General features: G+C 43.5%; 1 protein-coding gene across 5 annotated transcripts in view; it reads left to right on the top strand.

Moving 5' to 3' along the window:
• golga4 (golgin A4) overlaps positions 1-23,084 on the top strand; it is a 120,113-nt gene that overhangs the window by 73,174 nt on the left and 23,855 nt on the right. For all 5 annotated transcript variants that reach the window (XM_084321092.1, XM_084321090.1, XM_084321089.1 and 2 more), the window contains 6 exons: positions 6,634-6,732; positions 6,984-7,139; positions 7,759-11,621; positions 12,835-12,956; positions 19,544-19,674; positions 22,056-22,142. In XM_084321092.1, coding sequence (XP_084177218.1) covers positions 6,634-6,732; positions 6,984-7,139; positions 7,759-11,621; positions 12,835-12,956; positions 19,544-19,674; positions 22,056-22,142 — 4,458 coding nt within the window. The remainder of the gene's footprint in view (positions 1-6,633; positions 6,733-6,983; positions 7,140-7,758; positions 11,622-12,834; positions 12,957-19,543; positions 19,675-22,055; positions 22,143-23,084) is intronic.

Genomic DNA, 23,084 nt, shown 5'->3' with positions numbered 1-23,084 from the left:
ACAATCTTAAAAATCGTGCCTTCATTATAATAAAACCGTTAAAACCAGTGCAGCCATCTGGTGCATTTGCGTGGATGTCGGAATTCTTCGAAACGCCCACATACAGTCAGGGCCATAAATATTTGGCAACATTTTTGCTCTGTACACTACCACAATGGACTTGAAATGAGACAATCAAGATGTGCTTTAACCTCTTTAAATCTCTGTACCGGCCTGAGATTTATTTCATGTCACAATCATTGGGCTCCCCATCTTGACCTTCATGTAGTGCCCGGGTGGAAGCTAGAGCATAGCTCTTTGGATTAATTTAATGTCCAGACCTGAGACAATGATATATTTTAGTATTGAATACTGCTCCATATCATCGACCCTTCTTTCAAGTGTTTCAATCCGTTCCTTTTGCTCTGTGTTTCGTGAGTTCAGTCCATCTCCTTCGTTAGGGTATCAATGACAGCCTGCTGGTTTGATATTCTGTCCACAGTATTTGAGAGGAATTTGATAGCTTCCTTTATTTCAGCTACCTCGTTCTGAAGTTGCTTTACCGTCATTTTGCAGAAGCCCAGTTTTACTTGTTGCTAGTTTGCTAGGCCCGCTAGCTAACTTGGACCCAGGGTTACAGACAACGTTAGCCAGCTATGATTGATTGAAAATTGTATTAACAGATTGCAGAATGGGTACAATACAGTACGGCTCAATACACACACTTGTTAAGGGAATGCAGACCAGAGAAAGACTTTCGTCTTGTTTACATCAGGGTCCCCCATTTTCTATTAGCTCTACCGTGTTGGTAGCTAGCCGGCTATTTACATTACATTTAGTCATTTAGCTGACGCTTTTATCCAAAGCGACTTACAAGTTCTGTACGACAAGACAGCAAGAAGGGTACAACTCTATCAGCTGAGTAAAAATGTTCATCAAAGTGTTGCGTGTTATGGTATGGTACTCACAATACAGTTCAACTTGAAAACAGCTTTTCTGAAGATTTTACTCAGTATCACCCAGTCTGATAACAACTTGTTTCGTTGGCCGAAAATAATCCACACACACAGGTCTGATGACTCTCTGAAAAGATGACTCTCAATTAGCCGCAACATGCTTTCACGACATGAACTGACTGAACACTGTGACCTAATTTTTTTACTTCTAATTTACATGCTATACTATGTTATTTTATTTCATACTTATCTTGTCTTGCACAGTCTCTGGAGCGTAACAGTAAGAAGCATTTTGTATAAAAGTATTCTGTACTTCTGTATGACAACTATTAAAGAAACTTGAAACTTGAAAACTTGAAGGTAAATTTTCTGAAAATATGGCTAGTTTAAGCAGACTTTCAGCATTAATTTGAAGTTATTTACTGTACATCCAATCAGGTGAACAGTGTAGGAATTACAACAGTTTATACATGTACACCTCCCCTTTTTTCTAGGACTACAAGTAATTGGACAATCCATAAATAAAATTGTCATTTTTAATACTGGTTGCAAATCCTTTGTAGTCGATGACGGCCTGAAGCCTGGAACCCATAGTCTGGACATCACTGGGTTTCGTCCTTGGTGATGCTCTTGCCAGGCCTCTACTGCAACTGGCTTCAGTTCCTGCTTGTTCTTGGGGCATTTTCCCTTCAGTTTTGTCTTCAGCAAGTGAAATGCCTGCTCAATTGGATTCAGGTCAGGTGATTGACTTGGCCATTGTTATGCACTTATTTTCCTTAAAAAAACTCTTTGGTTGCTTTCGCATTATATTATGCATCAGGTCATTTTCCATCTGCACTGTGAAGTGAAGCATTTGGCTGAATGAGTCTGATAATATTGCCCCGAAACACTTCAGAATTCATCCTGCTGCTTTTGTCTGCTCCTTCAGGCCTGTACATTGCGACATATATGTCGCACGTGCGACACTGACGTCAGTCTGTGCGATGAATGAATTGACTTCAGTAGCACTGGTGCGATGGCCCGTGGAGCAAGCAAAAAAAAATAAAGTGTGACGGTAAATTGAATGGACCACAGCGCCACGCTATCCACTTGGTACTTGTAGTCTCGTGCGATTAAAAACAATGTCCCGTCTCGCGTAGAGTCCATAATCAAACACCAAATCCCATAATCCCTAGCGAACAATATCCCCGCGACTAAGTTGCGAGCTCAATGTACACTGACTGGGTGACTTCGACAAGATGAAGCGCTTTTTTAAGGTATTAAATCCAACAAAAGAAGTACAAGATCAAAACCCCAAACGAGCCCGAGAGGGACCACCGTTAATAGAAACGAGACAAAAGGAGAAGATTAACAAGATGTACAGATATAACGCAGAGTGGGAAAATGATTTTCCGTGGATATTTTTTAATGAGGAAGCACAGCTATTATTATTCTGTCACTGGTGCCGGGAGACTCCGGAAAAGATCCGATCAGAGAATCCCTTGACTCGCGGGTAACAATATCCTAAAAAGGGATAACATTAATAAACACAATACGTCCCATCGACACATTCTTGCCCGGGATGCCTTCAACGCTAAACAAACTCCTGAGCGCGGGCCGGCACTCTCTTGCACTCGCTGAGTAAACAGACGACCAGAGCGGATGATGCTGATCTCCGTGAGGTAAAGTTTAAGATGAATGTGGCATATTGCATCGCCAAGGAAGAAATGCTGTTCACTAAATTTAAGTCGCTAATTTTACTCTGTAAAAAGAACTCCATCGTATGGCTACTTAAATTCCCCTCCGGGATCAATAAAGTATTAATTATCTATCAATCAATCTATCTATCTATCTAATAACGAGACAATATGCAAATAAGGTAATAATAATAATAATTCATTTTATTTATAAAGCCCTTTTCATTCATGCAGAGTTCCTTGTACTTAGTTCTGATTAATGCAATAGTGTGTGTGTGTGTGTGTGTGTGTGTGTGTGTGTGTGTGTGTGTGTGTGTGGATCTGAAAAAGTGGCCAGCAGACATGATGCTGGAACTGTGACACGTGTGCAGTGCACACACACACACACACGCACGCACACGAATAATTATAATAATAATAATAATAATAATAATAATAATAATAATAATAATAATAATAATAATAATAATAATAATACATTTATTTATTTGGTTCCACAAATATGTACAGGTGTTTGTATGCATTATATCTATTTGTTATGTTGGTTTCTAGGTGTTTCTAGGTTGGTTTCTAGCTTTCCCTGTAATCTGAGTCCACACCAGCGCTGCCTGGTCTCGGACTGCTTCATATCGGTTATATGGTTATGTCCTTGTTCTTTTTGTTTTACATTATGGGCAAATAAAGAAAGAATTTGTCTAAAAGCATTTCTTGTTAAAGTTTGGATTTTGTGTGCCCTGTATGCAAGATTCATGTCCCTTGCCAGTCACATACCTATTTAAGTAATGAACTGCACTACTTGTGGTTGTTTTTAGAGATTTTAGAGACGTTTTATACTCGTGCTACAAGATTTTGGCCTGTGCTACAAAACTATCAACCTCTGTAGCACCAGTGCTATGTGCAAAAAAAGTTAACGTACAGCCCTGTCCTTGTAAATGAAATAATGAGGTAATAATAACACATACCTGGCGATGGAACAGCTGAGCAGCCAATTGTCAACTTTTGGTCCCTTAACACATTCACGGCCATTGGAATGTGGCTGGAACGCCAGCTTTCCATTACAAACTTTCACTGTATATATACAATATTTTATATTATAGCTATGAGGCGGCTAGGTGGTGCAGTGGGCAAGGCACTCACCACCAATGCTGGATACGCTGGGTTCGAGCCCAGCTCTCCACATTGTTTTCAGTTTGGCTGGTCGACCGTACTAATACAATTGTCAGTATTAGGGGGAGGGAAAACTGAGGGGTGGGGATCGGACGTTGTGGACAGCGACTCCTACAGGTCGGTTGGTGCGCCTGCGCACTGCTTGTGGTGTTGTTACTACCTGTACCCCCCCTTCCCCCATGCTGCTATGATGCCTGAATTTCCCCAAGGGGATCAATAAAGGAATATCTTATCTTATCTTAAGCGATGGACGCGGCGCCCCTCCAAAGCGCAGACCCCTGACGCTGAAAGATCGCGCCGCGCAGGTGAAAAGATGCGACGGCTGCTACCTCGAGTATCGGAGGGGACTCGTGCTATGTATGGCTTCGTCCACATTGCAGCCGGCTTGTGGGAGGCAAGAAACAGCGTTCGAGACAGGGGAGGGTTGAATTGGACTATACGAAATTGGGATGGGAGAAAAATAGAAAATGGGAGAAAAAAGTGGATAAAAAAAATATATATTATAGCTATGAATACAATATCATGGTCATTTGACAGTATGAACCTTCCGTTCAAGATGCAAAAAAGAAAATTCCATCCATACGTTTCCGTTTTATACCGTGGTGAATATGAGTGTTATTTCGGAATGATCGGGGCTAATTCCTGGGAGGCTATTTATAAGCCGCGACGTGTATTATACCAAATCCATTGGTGTTTTGCCCCTACACACGCTACAGTTAAAAAATCGAATGCATATGAATGATAGGTATTATGTTTCATCATGAATGCATGAAAGGGGGGGGGGGGGTCGTTTCTGATTAATTGATTGCCAATAACGGCTTTCGTTATTACCACAACATACGCTGATCAGCGGGATGGCTATGAAATCATTGCACGATCAAGCTGAAATTGACGTTAAATTGTCCTTACCTGTGGCAGGTCGGATTCCAAAAAGAATATTCCAATTATTTGATTGCCATCTGGTAGATCATATGTCCATTTGGCCCACGATATAACCCACCACAGCGTGGTGAGTCGGGGGTCCCGAGGGTTATTCAATGCGATCGGGTGAAGCCATAGGTTCACGTTAGTAGAAAAGTCCGCCCGGAGCGTTTTCAGTGTGGCACCCGGTGTGGAACAGGGGTTACTGCATTCTCGATACAGCGCCACTAGCAGGATCTGGCCGGTACTGCACCTTCGGAGTCCCAATATGCCTTTTCCAGGCAAAATACAGCTCCCTGACATTGAATAGGGTATTAAAATCGAATAAAAGAAAAAACTAGTCAAAAACGTATGTATACGTTTTTGGCCGTCAAGCGCTGGCTCCCAATAACGTATATACCGGTATATGTGGTTGGCCGGGACTGTGTTAAAAAGCACATATAGCACATATATAAATTGTTGCAAATCTTACACTGTTCACCTGATGTATATATCTAAATACCCTCAAATTAAAGCTGAAAGTCTGCACTTAAAGCACATCTTGATTGTTTCATTCCAAGTACATTGTGGTGGTGTACAGAGCCAAAATGATGTAAAATGTGTTGATGTCAAAATATGTATGGACCTGACTTTCTTTATAGGCTATTTGATTTGATTTGATTTTTTTTTTTGCGTTTTATCGCTTTATTGCTACTGGGCAGTCCAGTAGATAGAGACAGAGGAGGAATGGGAGACAGAGTGGGGGGGAAGACATTCGGCAAATAACGACGGGTTCGGGAGTCGAACCCGGGTCGGCCGTGTCGCGGCTGAGCGCGCTATGTGGTTCGCCACTGGGGCGCCTGATAGTTTTTATTTGATCAGAAATTCCATATTCTATTATAACGCATGCTTGCATTATATTGTGCGTTTTGGTTTGACATCACACTTAAAGGGGAACTTCACCAAAAGACAATGCTGATTTAATTGCTGTGTAATTTTGCATACATTAACTAATATTGTGATTATATATATCTATATCGGAGGGGAAATAAGTCCAGTTGATTATCATGCTAGGAATTTCTTTCATATCTCCCAGCCCAGTCATAGCAACTACAGAATTTCGACCACAGGAATCTGGACCTGTGCACACTCCTAATATTCAAGTTTAATCTTACAGCTTCAAATCCCAATGATATAGCCAAATCTTTTTCACAGTCTCTTGGCTAGCTGTATAATCCTGCTTCCTGGAAAATACACTACCCCCCCCCCCCCCCCCCCCCCACCCCCAGCTCTGCTACTTTAGCAACAATATCCAAAGGTATAAACAGACCGTCTGGTTTCTCCTCCAGTTCCACTCCCTTCTGGTCCATGTGTACTATAGGTGTCCCATAAGAGAGGTTTTTGGCTTGAAAAGTGTTCTTAATTACAGTAATGTGTAGAGCACATAATAAACGCATTTGTCGTGGTTTATTAGCGATGCCCCCCCCCCCCCCCCCCCTTCTGAAAGCTTTGGTTCTTAAGTCAGTCTGGAAGAACCATCGTATCCCACTCCTTAGCTCTTCCACATTCCACTGGCTTTTTGTCAGGATAATCATGATGGTTTCTTTTACAACCACTATATTGCCTTGTCATGAATCATAGCTCATACTTATATTCACCCCTTGTGAGCGATCACATGACTTGTACATGTAATAGTAACGATAAGTCCAAATGTACTACAGCATTAAAATATTGAAACATATTCATACTAGCCATGCATGGAGTTTGGATACTCAAGAGGGAGTTCAATTTCAACTCAAAGTCTCTCTGTAGATACCCGCCCGTGGACCCTCAGGCTTAATTCCAGAGTAAATCCATATTCCTTCCTCATTACGAACGCTGTCCGTGGACGCCCATACCAATATTTGTAATTATTCGTTCATCATATTTATTATTTACTGTTCTTAACATTGTAGAAATCATCAGAGGACCAGCGGGCTGATATGGAAAGGCTCCACGGTGAAGCCCTTCAAGTCAAGGAGCAGGAGTGCAACGTCAGAATCAACCAAGCCATGGTGGGTGCAGATGGTGGTGGCGGTTGTTAATTTATTCATTTTCACGCACAACCACATGGGGAAAAAAGATGGAAAACAACTTTCTTATTTTTCTTGATCTGACAAGCCAATTCAAATGGGGTTATGATCAAGTAGTTTTTTTTCTCAATTCAAATGTTAACAAGTCCGTGGAGGGCATGAGATGGTTGTCGTTTGACATTTGGAATAGATTGAATGTGAAGTGAATTGTGTCCCACTGAATTGTCTTTTAGGAGCAGTACAAAGAGCGTTGTTCCCAGAGCGCCAAGGAGCAAGAGCAACAGGCCGCTCTGGCACTGGAGGATGCAGAGCTCCAGAAGGCTGCTGTGGAGGCAGAAGCTGAGAACAAGGCTAAAGACATGAGCCTGGAGCTGGAAGCTGCAAGAACGGTACAGGTTATACTCATAGGAATGCTTTATTTATTGATTTAAATATTTGGTTAAAGATGAATCCTGAACACGTCCATGTAGTGTTGTGAAGGTACTCATAATTAATCACACTGCAGTATGAGTGTGTCTCTCTCTCTTTAGTCTCTCTCTCTCTCTCTCTTTAGTCTCTCTCTCTCTCTCTCTCTCTCTCTCTCTCACTCTCTCACTTATAGAAGCTCATAATGACTTATATTAATAATTAATTAATGACCTAAGAATAACGGCTACCATATGATGGTTTCTAATGTAATGGTAAACAGTTAGAGAAAAGCGCACCCAAAAGGCCAAATATTTTGGAAAGAAATTAAATGTGAAAGATGTGCTATTTGATTTATTTACAAATAAATGCTTGTACTTCTGCATTCAAGTGGCTTCACTTGAGTGTTACAAGCCTGTTATTAGAACCTTTAATGGCTTGCATACTATAACAAATTATTATCTATTATGGTTGCATGCAGCAGATATATAGGTACATTTTTGGCCACATTTGAATTTTAATTATATTTTGCCACAAATTGTCAGATGAACTTGAGTGTGACAATACATTATATTGTAACAACCTAAATGTATCTCATTGCAGAGAATACTAGAGATGGCGAGCTGTCTGGAAAAGAGCTCTACAGATGGATCAACTCTCTCACAAGACCTCTCCGGTCATTTGGAGGAGCTGAATGCTAAACACAAGGAGCAAATGTCTGCATTGGAGGAAAATCACCGGGAGCAGCTAGACAAGCACAAGGACGCCTTGACCCAACAGCACGACGATGCTCTCGACCAGCTCAAAGTGAAGCATAGAGTGGAGGTGGACGCCATCTTGAAAGATAAAGAGCAACAGTTCCAGGCACACGTCGAAGACATGAACCAGAAGACTCTGGACAAGTTGGATGTAAAGCAGACTGAGCTAGAGGCACTCTCCTCTGAGCTCTCTGAGGCTTTGAAGAGCAAACGGCTTCTGGAAGAGAGGTCGGTGGTGGACGAAGATGCTGGCGGTCGTGCCCAGCTGGCCCTGGAGCAGAGGCTGCAGGACACTGTAGCAAAGCACCGTGGTGAGATGAAGAACATGAAGCAACAGCATAAGCAGTCATTGGTAGGAATGGAGAAAACTCTTAAGGAGGAACTTAACAAGTTGAAGATGGTACTCAAAGACAAAGAAAGGGAACTTGCGGAAAACGTCCGTAGAGAAAAAACACTAAAGGAGGAGTCGGAGAGTGCGCTGCAAGAACGAAATGCCAAGATCACGGAATTGAAGGAGCTGCGTCAGAACTTATCACAAGCCCAGTCTGAGAAGGAGGGTCTGGAGGAGTCAAACGCAACATTGAGGAAGATCAGGGAAGAGCTGGCTCACTGTAAGAGTGATCTGGAAGGCTTAGAACATCAACTGAAGATATCGCAGGCTGATTGCAAGCAGAAAGACGAGTCACTTCAGCAAAGGTTAATGGAGCTTCAGGAACTAGAGCAGCAACTCCAACAGACTGGGAAGGAACTCTCTGAACAAGAGAAATCCTATAGTGAAGAGCTGAACGCTAAGCAGGAAGAAGAAAAGCACTTGAAGAAACAGCTGGATGACCAAAAGGCCGCCTCAGAGAAGAAGATGGAAAGCACCGTAAAGCAGATGCAAGGGAAGTTGAAGGCGGAGGAAACAAAGATGGAGAAACTAAAACAGAAAGCCAAAGAAATGCAAGAGAAATTCAAGAAGAAGCTTCAGGAGACTGAGGAAGCCACGAAAAAGGAGCTTGCGAAAAAGGACACAGAGCTGCAGCAGAAAGAGCAACAAGTTCAGGGGAACATTCTGGAGATGGCCCAGAAGAGTTCCCAGGGCCTCAGCACTGCAATGTCAGAGCTTCAAACCAACCACAAAGAACAACTGGAGAAGCTACACGACGGCCACAAGCAGGAGCTTGAGGTAATGGGGCGCCATTGGCAAGATAAGTTGGGACAACAGGAAGAGGATCTAATGGAGAAACACTCACACATACTACAGGAGAAGGTGCAGGAACTAGAGGAGCTTTCTCAGCAGCTCAGTAATAACAGGGAAGAGTATGAGCAAGGGTCGGGTAAGATCATGGAATTGAGGGAGGAGCTGGCCATTCGAGAGACCACTGTACAGAAGCTGCAAGCGGAGTTTAAGGAGGCTGCAGTTAAGCTTGAAAGCTTGTCTCAGGGTGAGGTATTGCTCAAAGAGCAAATGGAGTCCATGGAGAGGAACTTAAACCAGGCTCTGAATGAGAGGAACAGCCTCCAAGATCAGCTGAGTACTACTGAGGAACTGAACAGAGAGAAGTCAAAGGCTTTGTCTAATAAGTTTAACGAGGCAGAGAAGCAGCTTTGTGCTCTAGAAACTTCCAAATGTAAGGAAGTTGATGACTTGCAGAAGAAACTTGAAGAGGGTGCTCTTAAGCTGCAAGCCAACGAAGCAGAGTTCCAGAAGCACTTCACTGTTATCGGCAACCAAATGGAGCATTTCTGTAAGGAGGTTCAGGCCAAGATGGAATGTGGTACTAATGAACTCTGTGAAAGAGTTGAGGGCAGGGTGAGCGAGCTGAAGGACAGAGTGTTGTGTAACCAGAAAAGAGTTGGACATCTTAAAAACACTATCCTTACGAAAGTAGATAGAATTTGCACTTTGGAGGCGAATCTCCGTCAGCGGACAGAGGAGAATCGGAATCTATGCAGTTCAGTAGAACAGATGAATGCTCAGCTAACTTCCCACACAGAGCTTATCAAAGCCTTAACTAACGAGAGGGAAAGTCTACTGAGGGATGTTGAGAATCACTCTCAATCCATCTCAGAAAAAGTCTTCCGAATTGAGCAGCTCAGTGAAGAAAACAGAATTATCTCAGAAAGTATCAAAACAAATGTGTCTCATATCAGTAACTTGGAAAGCATCATTAATGACTTGAAAACCCAGTTAGCAGCGAGTGGAATGGGGAAGGATGAAGCCATATCTCTGCTGAACCAGCGGCATACAGAGGAGAGGCAACAGCTTGTTGCTCAAATGGAGGAGAATATTAAGAGGCTAGAACATGAAAAGAAGTCTGCAGTAGAGCAGGCCGACACAATCAGGAACAATCTGTCCGAGTTTAAGAATAAGGCAGAGCTGAACCACAACACTGTCAATTCACTGCAGAGCCGACTCGAGGGCATGGAGCGAGAAATCGTTGAAAAGAGCGAGGCTTTGCAGAGGTTGGCATTTAGCATCGACAATCAGTCCGTCATTAAGTCTGAGATGGACCAAGCCTTGAGCGAGAAGGAGCAGAAGGTCAGTGTACTTAGCTTAGAAGTCGAAAGCTGCCACAATAGACTCCGTGAGCTGCAGGAGCATTTGGCCTTAAAAACAAAGAAGTGTGAGCAGCTCACGGGTGACCTACAGCAGCAACAGGGTATCAGGGAGAGTGAAAATAGGACGTTCACAGAGCGGCTGCAGCAGTCCCAGGAGCAGTTCACTCAGAATGGCAATCTGGTTCAGGCGGCCAGTGAGAAACTACAAACTCTGGAGAAGGAAAACCAAACCTATAAACTAGAACTGGAGAGTCAAAGGGACGAATACGAAAGGATGAAAGGTGAGATCCTCAAGAGCAAGGAGGAGAGTCTGAAAGCAACCGAGGTGAGGTTGTCGGCAGAGAGTGCTAAGAAAATGTCTGAGCTCAAGAAAAAAGCAGAGCAGAAGATTAGCCAGATTAAAAAGCAACTGGCCTCACAACTTGAAGAAAAACACCAGACCGTCAAAGCACTTCAAACTAGTTTGGAGCAGATTGAGGGGAATGAAGCATCAAAGAAACGGCACATAGAAACCTTAGAAGAGAAGGGTCGAGTACTTGAGGAAGCCATTGCCAAGCTTAAAGAAGAGCAGGAGAAACAACTGGAACAGATTCAGAGCGATCAAAGGCTAGAGAACGAGATGGCTTTAGAGCAGTTAAAAAACATGTATGAAGAGAAGCTATCTTCACTCAAGGGAAATGTTGCGAACCAGGCAGAGGCCAAGACGGATGAAACTCTCTCTAAGCTAGAGGAAGCTACGGCGGTGCTTAAAGCGGTAGAAGAACAGAACGGAAAGCTTCTTGATGAAATGAGTCGTCTGAAAGAAGAACTTCTGGAGAAGACTGCACTACTTGATCAACATCAAGCAACCATTTCTGCCTTAGAGAAGCAGGTTCAGGAAGCACCTGAAGAGAACGTGTTGAAGATGGAGCATTGCGGTGTAGAACAAGCCAGGAACACCCTGGGAAAAGAGATGGAGAACCACTCTTTTACTCCTGAGGAAGTGGACGGCGAATCTCCAGAGTCCCTGAATAATAAATTGACTGAGGCCAAGAACGAGAAGCAGAAGATCCAGAAGGACTTCAGCCGCTTGCAGAAAGACATGCGGTCATTGAGGAAGGAGCACGAGCAGGACCTCGAATACCTGAAGAAGGAGTTGGCAGAAGAGAGCGGGAAGACGCTAAAGTAAGTTCAAAATTACACATTGAAATAAATACAATAAAGAGAAACTGAACAAAAACCCTACATTTGATGACTATGTATAAAACATTATATATACTATATGATGACTTAGGGCTGCACGGTATGGTCAAAAATGTATATCACGGTATAATTTGAAGCATAGACGATAACAGTATATATATCACGGTATATTCATTTATCTTAAAATGTCTATATAAATGCTTCTGAAGGGGTAAAACACTGGTATGGCAGCTATTACTGTACTCTTGTATTACTAGGACATATTTCACACAGTACAGAGGTATTTTAAGAACATGTATTGTGCAAAACTGCAATAGAAAAATGCAAAACCTTTTCTCAAGTTACAGTACTTCCATCTCTGAAAAACACTTTTTTCATGAAATACAATCAAATCAAGCGGCACAAAGTGAAAATAAAAACTACAGCAGGACAGGAGGTTTCTTTCACTCAAACACAAACTCCAACATAACTTAACTTTAGTGTACATGTTTGACAACGTAGAGAGAGCGAGAGAGAGCGTGATGTAATAGGTTTGAGTTTGAGCCGAGGTTTGAGCTTCCTAAGATGCCGTAGGTGATGATGTCACACCAGGATTGTCAACACAGAGTTGGAAACGGGAGCAGCCCGATGGATAAAGCGATATAAAGAAACAAATAGCCAAATAAATGTGAAGTTATCTTTGAACCTCTGTTGTCAAGCCTCTTCAATATACCCCCCCCCCATTTCCTCACTAATGGAACTGGTGCCACAGAGTCACGTTAGAACGTTAGCTTAGTGGCTAACGTGAGTTAGCTTAGCGGCTAACGTTAGCACGTTGCTGCGCTAAAGCAAGTCTCCTCTCAGCCTCCTTAGCCAAATTGAAATGCCCAAACTATATGGCAAGGTCCGTGAACAAGTGGAGAAAAACTCAGTACAATTAAACACTATGCAACGACCACTGCAAACGTCGAATGAATCGTCAAGTAACGTTAACGTCATTGCTACTGCTGTGACTTAGCTGCTAGTAGTCTACCGGTCACAAGGTATGAAGGTATAGTCAAAATCCATACCGTAGTGCAAATTCATACCGTTTATACCATATACCGTTTATACCGTCCACCCCTATGATGACTGTCTGTTTAAACATTTAAGTTTGTATTTGGGGGATCCACGTTTTGGTCTATTCGTTTGGTCTCTTAATCGTCTTTCCCCACAGGTTGGAGTTGGAAGATGTGGAAATGAAGCACAACTCTACCCTGAAGCAGCTGATGAGAGAGTTCAACACGCAAATGGCTTTGAGAGAGAATCAGCTGGACTCGGCAGTGAGGGAGACTATTGGTAAGGAAGGTAGTTGGAGTATTGACTGAAACGAGATTTAAAGGTAGAATCTGTAATGTCGTCTGACATTTGAGAAATGTTTTGGTTTTGGTCTGATTGATGTGTGTTGGTTTAGTTCAGTAGCTTATTATACAGTGGATTTCTCCAGACCTCTTGGCAGAGCCTGAGGCATGGCCAATAATGGTAACCGCTTCCCTATCCACACTCGACTCTAAAACTCATATAAACTAATACCAAGCGGAGTTTGCTGCTTGCCGGCAATATTGTACATATTGTGAATATTATTTAACCTTTAACTCTTTCAGCGCCAGCGGGTTTAGCCATCTTTGTTCCTACTGCGCCACCGCTCTAAGAGATGGGGATGTGTGGCAGTGTTTGCAGGGCTATGTCTATATTATAGCTATGGAGACAATACTATGGCTCATTTGTAGGGGTGTAACGATGCAACCTCACAACTATTAAATCCGATTACGATTCTTCAGGCAACGATACAATGCATCATGAAATCTCTTCATTTGACCATAATTCGATAAATTTTCCATCAGTTAATTCCCCCAAAAGAAAATGTATACACAAATGTGGCTGGGGGAACTAATTCACTCAGCATGAATGGACTATAGGTCAATAAAAACAATACAAAATATATATATATATATATACCGGTATATATATAAAAAAAAATATTACAATTTTTTATTTCGATTATAATCCATTCTAACATTTTCAAATCGATGCAGATGAATAGTCACATTAGGATCGATGCATTTAGATTAATCGATGCATCGTTACACCCCTACTCATTTGACATCAACTATCCATCGTTCAACATGTGGAAAAGAATACATGTTTTCAAGTATACGTTTGCGTGTTATACCGTGGTGAAAAAGTGAATATCAGGAAGGCAGCAGGTCCGGACGGCATCCCCGGCCGCGTCCTAAAAGTCTGTGCCGACCAACTGGCCCCAGTATTCACTGACATATTTAACCTGTCCTTAGAACAGGCTGTCATCCCCACCTGCCTGAAGAAGTCCACTATTATCCCTGTACCCAAAAAATCCAAGCCTGCTTGCCTCAACGACTACCGCCCTGTAGCTCTCACCTCCATAGCCATGAAGTGCTTTGAGAAGCTAGTAAAGGGCTACATCTGCTCCTCCCTCCCCATCAACATGGACCCCCTGCAATTTGCATACCGCCCCAACAGGTCCACGGAGGACGCCATAGCCCATGTGCTGCACACAGCAGCATCACACCTGGACAAGAGGCAGGGGAACTATGTGAGAATGCTATTCATCGACTACAGCTCGGCATTCAATACCATAGTCCCCTCCATACTCATAGCCAAGCTCAGGGACCTGGGCTTGAACTATGACCTCTGCCAGTGGTTCTTGGACTTCCTGACTGGCAGACCCCAGGTGGTGAGAGCAGGCAACTGCACCTCCTCATCCATCACCCTCAACATAGGGGCCCCCCAGGGCTGTGTTCTGAGTCCCCTCCTCTACTCCCTGTACACACACGACTGTGTGGCTCAGCGGAGTAGCAATACAATCATCAAATTTGCTGACGACACAGTGGTGGTGGGCCTGATCTCTGCCAACGACGAGAGGGCCTACCTGGAAGAGGTCAAGGTCCTGGCGGGATGGTGCCAGGAAAACAGCCTCTCCCTGAACGTCAGCAAAACAAAGGAGATGATTGTGGACTTCAGGAGGACGGGGGTCAAGGACTACAGCCCCCTCAGCATCGACGGGGCACCGGTTGAGAGAGTCAACAGCTTTAAGTACCTCGGAGCCTACATATCCGAGGACTTGACATGGACCACACACATTGACAGTGTTGTGAAGAAGGCACGACAACGCCTCTACTTCCTCAGGAGCCTAAGGAAGTTCCAAGTCAGTCAGAAGATCCTTAAGAACTTCTACTCATGTACAATAGAGAGCATCTTGACCGGCAACATCACCTCCTGGTTTGGGAATAGCACTGCACAAGACCGAAGCAGACTACAAAGAGTGACACGTTCAGCCGAACGCACAATTGGAGGGGGGCTCCCCACCCTCCAGAACATTTACAACAAGCGTTGCAAGGGCAAGGCTAAGAGAATCATTAAAGACTCCAGTCACCCGAACAACTGCCTCTTTGAACTGCTGCGGTCAGGCAAGCGATACCGGAGTCTCAAGGCGAGCACAGAAAGACTCAGAAGAAGCTTCTATCCCCAGGCCATCAGGCTGCTAAACGAACAATGAACACTACACAACAACAACCACCAAACGCACATAGCACACACATCCACACGCACACACTCACTTTAAACAAACACACTGTAGCACCCACTCCACACACTTTATAGCACACACCCACTTTAAACAAACACACTGTAGCACCCACTCCCCACACTTTATATTTATTGATGAAGGATTGCACTACAACTCGTACACCTTACTGTAAATTGTACCTAAATTGTACCTCATCCCATTTCTGCTTTGCACTATATAGTACTGTACATTAGTACACTGCATAGTATTGTATATTATTATATGGTAACTCAGAACATTGTACATATGTCTATACCGAACACTGTGACCTCATTTTCTTCTTCTAAATTACATGCTATACTATGTTATTTGATACTATCTTGTCTAGCACAGTCTCTGGAGCGTAACAGTAAGAAGCATTTTGTATGAAAGTATTCTGTACTTCTGTATGACAACTATTAAAGAAACTTGAAACTTGAAACTGAATATTGTATAGTTTCAGAGTGATCCTGGCTAATTCCTGAAAACGGCGCTATGGAGCAATACGTGAATTTTGCTAAAAGCGTTGCCGTTGCTTGCCTGGACACGCTATTTTTTCCAATTCAAAGGTATATAATAGGTATTGTGTTTCATCATGAATGCATAAAAGATGGGGGGGTCGTTTTTTTATGCTTTGATCGTCACCAACGGCATACGTTTTGGAGTACGCTACATATGATCGTTGCGATCAATGTGAAATCATGGTTGGATCAAAGTAGGATTTATGTCATATAGTCCTTACCTTTACTAGGAGGTATCCCAAAAAGAATATTCCTGAAAAAATTATTGTCTGATCGCGATTTCCAATATTGGTGTCCATCGTGTCCCCAACATAATCCGGCACAACACATGCATCGAGGGGCATTGGGCGCGTTTCAATGTGATCAGGTGAACCGCTAGACTTGCCTGACCCAAAATACTGCGCCCGAAGGGAATTAAATGTAACACCCGGTGTGAAAAAAGGTTTCAAAGGGTGGGCGATACTGCCACCTAGCAGGATGAGGCCGGTATTGCACTCTAGCGATCTCAGAATGATTTCCTATGGTAACCCTGAGGTCTGTGTGCCTGAAATTAATAGATCGAATAAAAGAAATAACGATGAAAACCCTACTATACTCGGGTATGGCACTCAACCGCTGGCGAGATAACCCGACTATCCTCGGGTCTGGCGTCCAATGAGTTAAGGTTATTAAGAATCTTATTTTTTTTCTTAATAGATTCACCATTGTATATAGACCTGAGGAGTTACGTGATAGTTCTAAGATCCGCCTGGTTCCGGACATATTATTGCCTATGGTCTTTACCATAGGAGTTTCTCATGGTAGCTGAGTTTATATGGTTCCACTTATTAACACTTTCAGCGCCAATCACGATACTATAGTCGGGTTATCTCGCCATGCGTTGAGCGTCAAAACCTGAGTATAGTCGGGTTTTCAATCGTTTTCATAGTTTTTTTCTTTTATTCGATTTTTTATTCTATACAAATACAGTCTCACGGACCTCGTGTATCATTGGGACTCATTCTGAGACCCTGAAATTGCAATACCGGCCGAATCCTGCTAGGTGGCAGTATCGCCTACCCTTTGAGGGCTTGTGTCCACCAGGGACGTTTTATGAGTGGTCAGCTCCTTTCTGTCATTCATTTCTATGCTGGAGAAGCGACAGGCGCGCTCCTCTTCCCAGCGACGCGCCTCGCGTTTTATGAGCTCTGGGCGGCAGCGTTTTTGGTCGGAGCGCTCCCAGCTCATAAAGTTGAAACTAGTTCAACTTTTGGGAAAGGAGCGCGCTCATCAATGTAACTCATCGAGGAAGGGGCGGAGCCGCGGCTGGCGCGAGCCTCAGAAAAACGCTCTGAGCTTTTTTTTCTTCTTTTTTTCAAAGCGGTCCGCCTTGAAAAAAAGGTTTTTAGTGGACACATAGCCTGAAACCGTATTTCACACTGTGTTACATTTTATATGGTCTGGGCGGAGAAATGGTACCCGGGCAAGTGAAAGGCTTCATTCGAGCCGCTTGGAACGTGTCCAGCACACTTCATGCATAGTTTGTCCCATTTCATGTCAGGGACCCGATGGACACTACTGGAAATCTCGATCAGACTATTGGAATATTCTTTTTGCAATACCTCCTAGCAAAGGTAAGGACTATATGACTACATCAATACTACAACGATCGCAACGATCATATGTTACGTACTCCAAAACATATGCCGTTGCTGATGATCAGAGAATCACAAAACGACCCCTTTGATGCCTTCATGATGAAACATAATACCTATTATATACATTTGATTTGGAAATAGTATCGTGTCCAGGCGAGAAACGCCCAGTAAATCGCTTCATCCGATCACTTCGAAACGCGTTCAGCACATTTGAGGCATATCTTGTGCCACTTCATGTCAGGGACCCGATCGACGTCAATACTGGAAAGCGCGATGAGACGATTGGAATATTCTTTTTGGATTAACCCCGATCAAAGGTAAGGACTATCTGACGTCAATTCCACCTTGATCCTACAATGATTTCATATCGATCCAGCTGATCAGTGTGTGTGGTGTTCAAAACGAATGCAGTTAGTGGCGATCAGAGCATCAAAAAACAACCCCCCCCCCCCCCCCTTCTTTGATACATTCATGATGAAACATAATACCTACTATATACATTTGATTTGGAAATAGTAGTGTGTCCAGGCGAGAAACGGCAACGACTTTAGCAAGATTCACATAGCGCCCTATAACTCAGCTTTTCAGGAATTAGCCCGGATCACTCTGAAACTATACAATATTCACCACGAGATAACGCGTGAACGTATACATGAACATTTTTTTTTCTTTTTTGCATGTTCGACGGGAGATAGTGACTGTCAATTACCATAGTATTGTCTCCATAGCTATAATATAGATATAGCTCTGCAAACATAGTGACGCACAGTGAAAATAGGCAATGGAATGCTGGCCCATTGACTACAGGATGAGGATAATAGCTGGCGCTCAATCTGTTAAACGAGGTCTAAATTTTGATATTTGAGAACATATTTTTCTATAATTGAAATAGTCAAAACAAGATAATACAGGGCGGCTAGGTGGTGTAGTGGGCAAGACGCTCGCCACCAATGCAGGAGACGCTGGGTTCGAGCCCAGCTCTCTGCATTGCTATCAGCTTGGCTGGTCGTTCATACTAACACAATTGGCTGTATTAGAGGGTGGGAAAGCTGGTGGGTGGGTCCTGGTCGTTGTAAACAGCGACTCCTACAGTTCGGTCGGGGCGCCTGCTCAGCGAGGATAGGATCTGAGGGGGGTAGTGTGATCCTTCCACACGTTACACCCTCTCAGTGAGAGTCCGCGCTGCCAGGTGAAAAGAAGCGGTTGATTGGCTACACGTGTGTCGGAGGAAGCACGTGATCTCCCAGACCGACTGTGGGGGGTAGGTGCGCAGTGACCAGGAAGGGGATTGGGAATTGGCATAACGACTAACATTGGGATGGGAGAAAAACGGAGGAAAAAGGAGGGGGGGGAAAGATACAATACATAAAAAAAAAAAGATAATACACTTTTGGAATTATATACTCATTATTACACGATTATCTGACAACTCCATAAATATTTTATAGCGATCAATGAAAACAAAGATGCCGGTGAACGGCGCCACAGTGAGATGGCAAACGAGAACATCAACAAGGGGTACCAACGTTGTGATTGGTCAAAGAGTGGCAAGGCTTTTAGATTTACAATCTACTGTAACACATTTTCTCAAAGATTTTGTTGAAACATTTACCGTGTTATTGGTTGTAACAGTCAAATAATTAAATAATCTAAACCTCCCGTCAATACGATATGGCTGATGGTTTGAGCTTCACTGGGCAGCTACAAAGTGGGAAATCACAGTGATGCCTTCTCAGGTCTATAGATCACAGTGGAATCTCACCCCCCAGGTCTATATGTAATACACAGAGAATGAGTTATTATGGTCTTTCATGTGCTTTCCAGCCACTCAAATGATTACCCCTCAACTCCCAAGTAAATGTACAAGACTTTAATGCATATTGCATAGCAATAGGGTGTTAAGTGAAATACATGGTAAGTGACTGAAAGGAAATATGACCAAGTTAAACAACGGGGTGGTACAAAAGTTTAGGGATCATTGGATTAGGAAACTGCGTGTCTGTACGGCCATATGGTTTTCTCTGTGGTCAGCCGTCGGTGCATTCCAAGAAGGATGTGAGTGAGCGGTTTGGAATACGAGTTTGGAGGGTTTTCTTTTTCTTTTTTTGTGCTAACTCTGGCTTCCTTCCCCGTTCCCCGGCACAGACAAGGCCCAGTGCGTGGAGACCGAACTCATGAACAGCCACAGAGACGAAGCCGTCCAGCTTCAGAAGGTCATCGCCCAGAAGGAGGACGACTTGCACAGGACGGTGAAGAAATACGAAGAGGTTCTCCAGGTACCCTAGTGCAATGATTGCAAAATGATTGACAGTTTCATCAAAGTTATGAAATGATATACTGAATGTTTATTCATGTTTCACGGGCTGTTGAAATTGTTAGTAGTTTGTGGCATTGCGTTACATATTCTTGGCAGTTCCTATTATTACCCCCTCTCCTTATTTTAGCATTAGCAAGGAAAAAGAGGACGATGTACTTCACCCCTCTTTAGGAAGGTATTACCAGCAGACAACCCCTCCCAATCCCACCCTCTACAAACATGTATTGTATGCTTTATAAATGTGAATCTCATTGGACATCCCTCTCTGGATAAGAGCAAGTGAAATGTAAATGTATGGTGGATGTCTGCTGCCGACTGACTTACTTTCCAACCCCCGACTTGGTGAACACTGAAGGACGATCTGGGCCTTGAGTAAACCAAAAGCCGTCTTCATCGTAGGGCTGGGCGATATGGCCAAAAACTGTATCACGATAAAATGTATACATTTTTATAAATTTTTTATTTAAACAACAAATGTTTATTTTGCAGCAATTCTTTGTCGTTACCGCCATCTTTAGTGTTACAGCCCCTCACTCCAGTTCTCAGGCTGCAGCTGGTTTGAAAGCGAAAGTACCAAAAAAAGTGTCTGTGGCTCCAGGGGAGTTGAACAGTGCTGGCTCTGCTAGTTTCTTTTCTATCTTTTGGCGCTTTTTTGGTGGACAAACCACCGCACATGTGCACCGTGACTCGCGACTGGAGACTAGCTCTGCTAGCACACATAGCCTACTGTGTACAGACGGTTTCAAACTTTATTTTAAATTAGAAAGCAAACAAAATAAATCTCAATTTGGTCAGTATTGTCATTTGGACAAGCAAAGCCATTACTTTAAGTTGCAGGCAAGAAAGACATGTCTGTCCACTTTCTCTGGTTTTAAAGCTGCCCTGTTGCAGGTCACGATACAAATTTGAAAAAGATTATCGATTTTTCATATATATATATCGAGGAAAATTATACAACGGCATGCAAATTTCTCGATTCTGATTGGCCATTCACACGTCTTTATTGGCAACAATCCACGGTCCTGGGCTCAGGACCCGCCCACAACCGAATCACATAACCCTCCCCGGCTCACTGCGGGAGAAAACAAGATCGCGGACAACAAATGGTTATGTTGAAAGCACCATAACGACTAAATATGAAGCGATTCTGTCAAGGGGAATGTGTTAGTCCTTTAAACAATGTTGGATGATGTAATTGATGGGTCTTGACTCAATCTAGAACAAAAGAAAAATCGCGGATTGATTGATAGATTAATTGATTGATTTAAATGTCTTCCTTCCTACTTTCTACTGACTGCAGCGTTCTCTCTCACACACTGTCCGACGCTGGCGTACCCACAAACACACACACACACATACACACACACACACACACACATACACACACACACGCACACACACACTGTGACACACACACACACACACACACACGCACACACACACACACACACACACACACACACACACTCCTGTCTGCAACAGCGGGGGAGTCAGACTGAGAGAGAAGCAGCGCTGTTTTTAGTGAGCATGGTCTATTGAATTGATTGATTGGTTGATTGCTAATTTTATTACTGTACCCCTGGTTTCCAACTGGTTAAGTTTAGGCTAAAAGAAATAAATAAAAAAATATGGCGAAGAAAACGTTTTTTTCCTATAGGGCAAAGAAAACGTTTTAATTTGTTTTACCTACTTTATATTCTGCATCTGGTAATAAAATGTTCAATCAATCATTCCAATAATACACAGTTGGATGTGTTAGTTGGTTGGATGCACTTCAAGCTGCTTCCACATGAGGCAACTTCTCTCAATCATTCCAATAATACACAGTTGGATGTGTTAGTTTGGTTGGATGCACTTCAAGCTGCTTCCACATGGAGTTGTGGGAACTACTTTTTCTGGCGGATGGTTTTTTCAATAAATCTTCGATTAATGTGTGTTTATTGTATAGAAATAAGGTTGGATGAATCTGGCAGTTGTATAAAAGCTTTACACCACGTGCAGTCGTGATTTGTGACCAATAAACCATGCCTAGGGGGGTCTAACGACCCTCGGCTGCGCCTCGGGCCTAACAACCACCCCTAGGCATGGTTTATTGGTCACAAACCACTCCTGCGTGTGATGTAATGCTTAAATATATCGCGATAATTATCGTTATCGTTTTATCGCCCCGCCCTACGTCATCGCCCTCTTCACTGTCTCCAAACATAATTAAAAGTCTGGAGTTCTGGATGACAGTCGTCTGGGGCAATTTTGGCTGGCATACACTTACTTCCGGCTCCCAGTGTACCGTCGAGGTGAAACACAGGAAATGACTGCTCTCTCATTTTGCCTCCTCTTCAGAGTCGAGAGGATGAGATGGGAGCCCGAGTGTGGCAGGTCCAGAAGGAGCTGGAGGAGTTGCAAGCGAGGAGCCAGGGGGATTCTGAGGTACATCTGACCCGCATGTGCACCCGGGTCGTCATCACCACATCACTACTGTAGTCGGGCTGTATGACGTAGGATACAATTTTTCCATAGACACTGAACAGATGTAGAAATGCATAGATGACATTGTAGTGGTTATAAGAACCATGCCTGGAGCCACATGTCCTACTCTACTGACTCGGGATCAGATCCTTTAGAACCTTCTCTTCTGCGTCTTCTGTCCTCCGATCTCCCTATTGTCTTGATTAAGAAAATAAATGCTAAGGGAAGTGGACTAACCCACTGCTAAAAAAAAAAAAAAAAAAAAAATGTACATACAGTTATAGTAGTAGAGGTTATGCATGCAAAGCCTGGCTGACATTTAGTGTGATTCTGCTCAAGTCGTCTACTTAACAAATGGCACGTGAGAAGATGAGAAACGCAATTGTGTCAACCCCCGTCCCTTTGGCCGGAAGTCTAATGGAAGCATTACAGGTTTGGGAGGCCGACCAAATCCGGGAGTATTTCCTCCGTACCCCCCCCCCCCCCCATAGCTCCTTTAAGATTTAGACGTTTAAATGGAGTTTAATCGACTTAACAGTCTGTACGGGCTGTCCTCCGCTTTGTCCCCTTTCATAATTGATGGTTTCCGTCTTCGAGGCTCGGAGACGGCTTGCGTTGCGCGCTCTCCTCTGATCAGTAGTCTCACTTCGGTTGCAGTGGCCGCCGTCCAAAAACACCGCCGGATGCCGATAGCTTCGAATCAGTCCGGAATGTCTTCCCCCCTTTCCCCCAGAGAAGGGGGAGATTTTTGAGGCAGCAGTCAGCCTCGATCCCTGTTCCCAATTACCATTGTAAGAGGTGATCCTGGGGCTTTCTAGACATTCATACTGTACTGAACGCCAGCGTGCTGCTGAGTAGGAGCCAGATAGGAGAGCACTCTCAGGAGAGCAGCACAACCCATGT

The sequence above is a fragment of the Notolepis coatsorum genome (genome assembly GCF_963971535.1).
Source record: "Notolepis coatsorum genome assembly, chromosome: 9".
Taxonomy (NCBI): Eukaryota; Metazoa; Chordata; class Actinopteri; order Aulopiformes; family Paralepididae; genus Notolepis; species Notolepis coatsorum.
The sequence above is the reverse complement of the archived record's forward strand: the minus strand, read 5'-3'. Positions and strand labels throughout refer to the sequence as shown.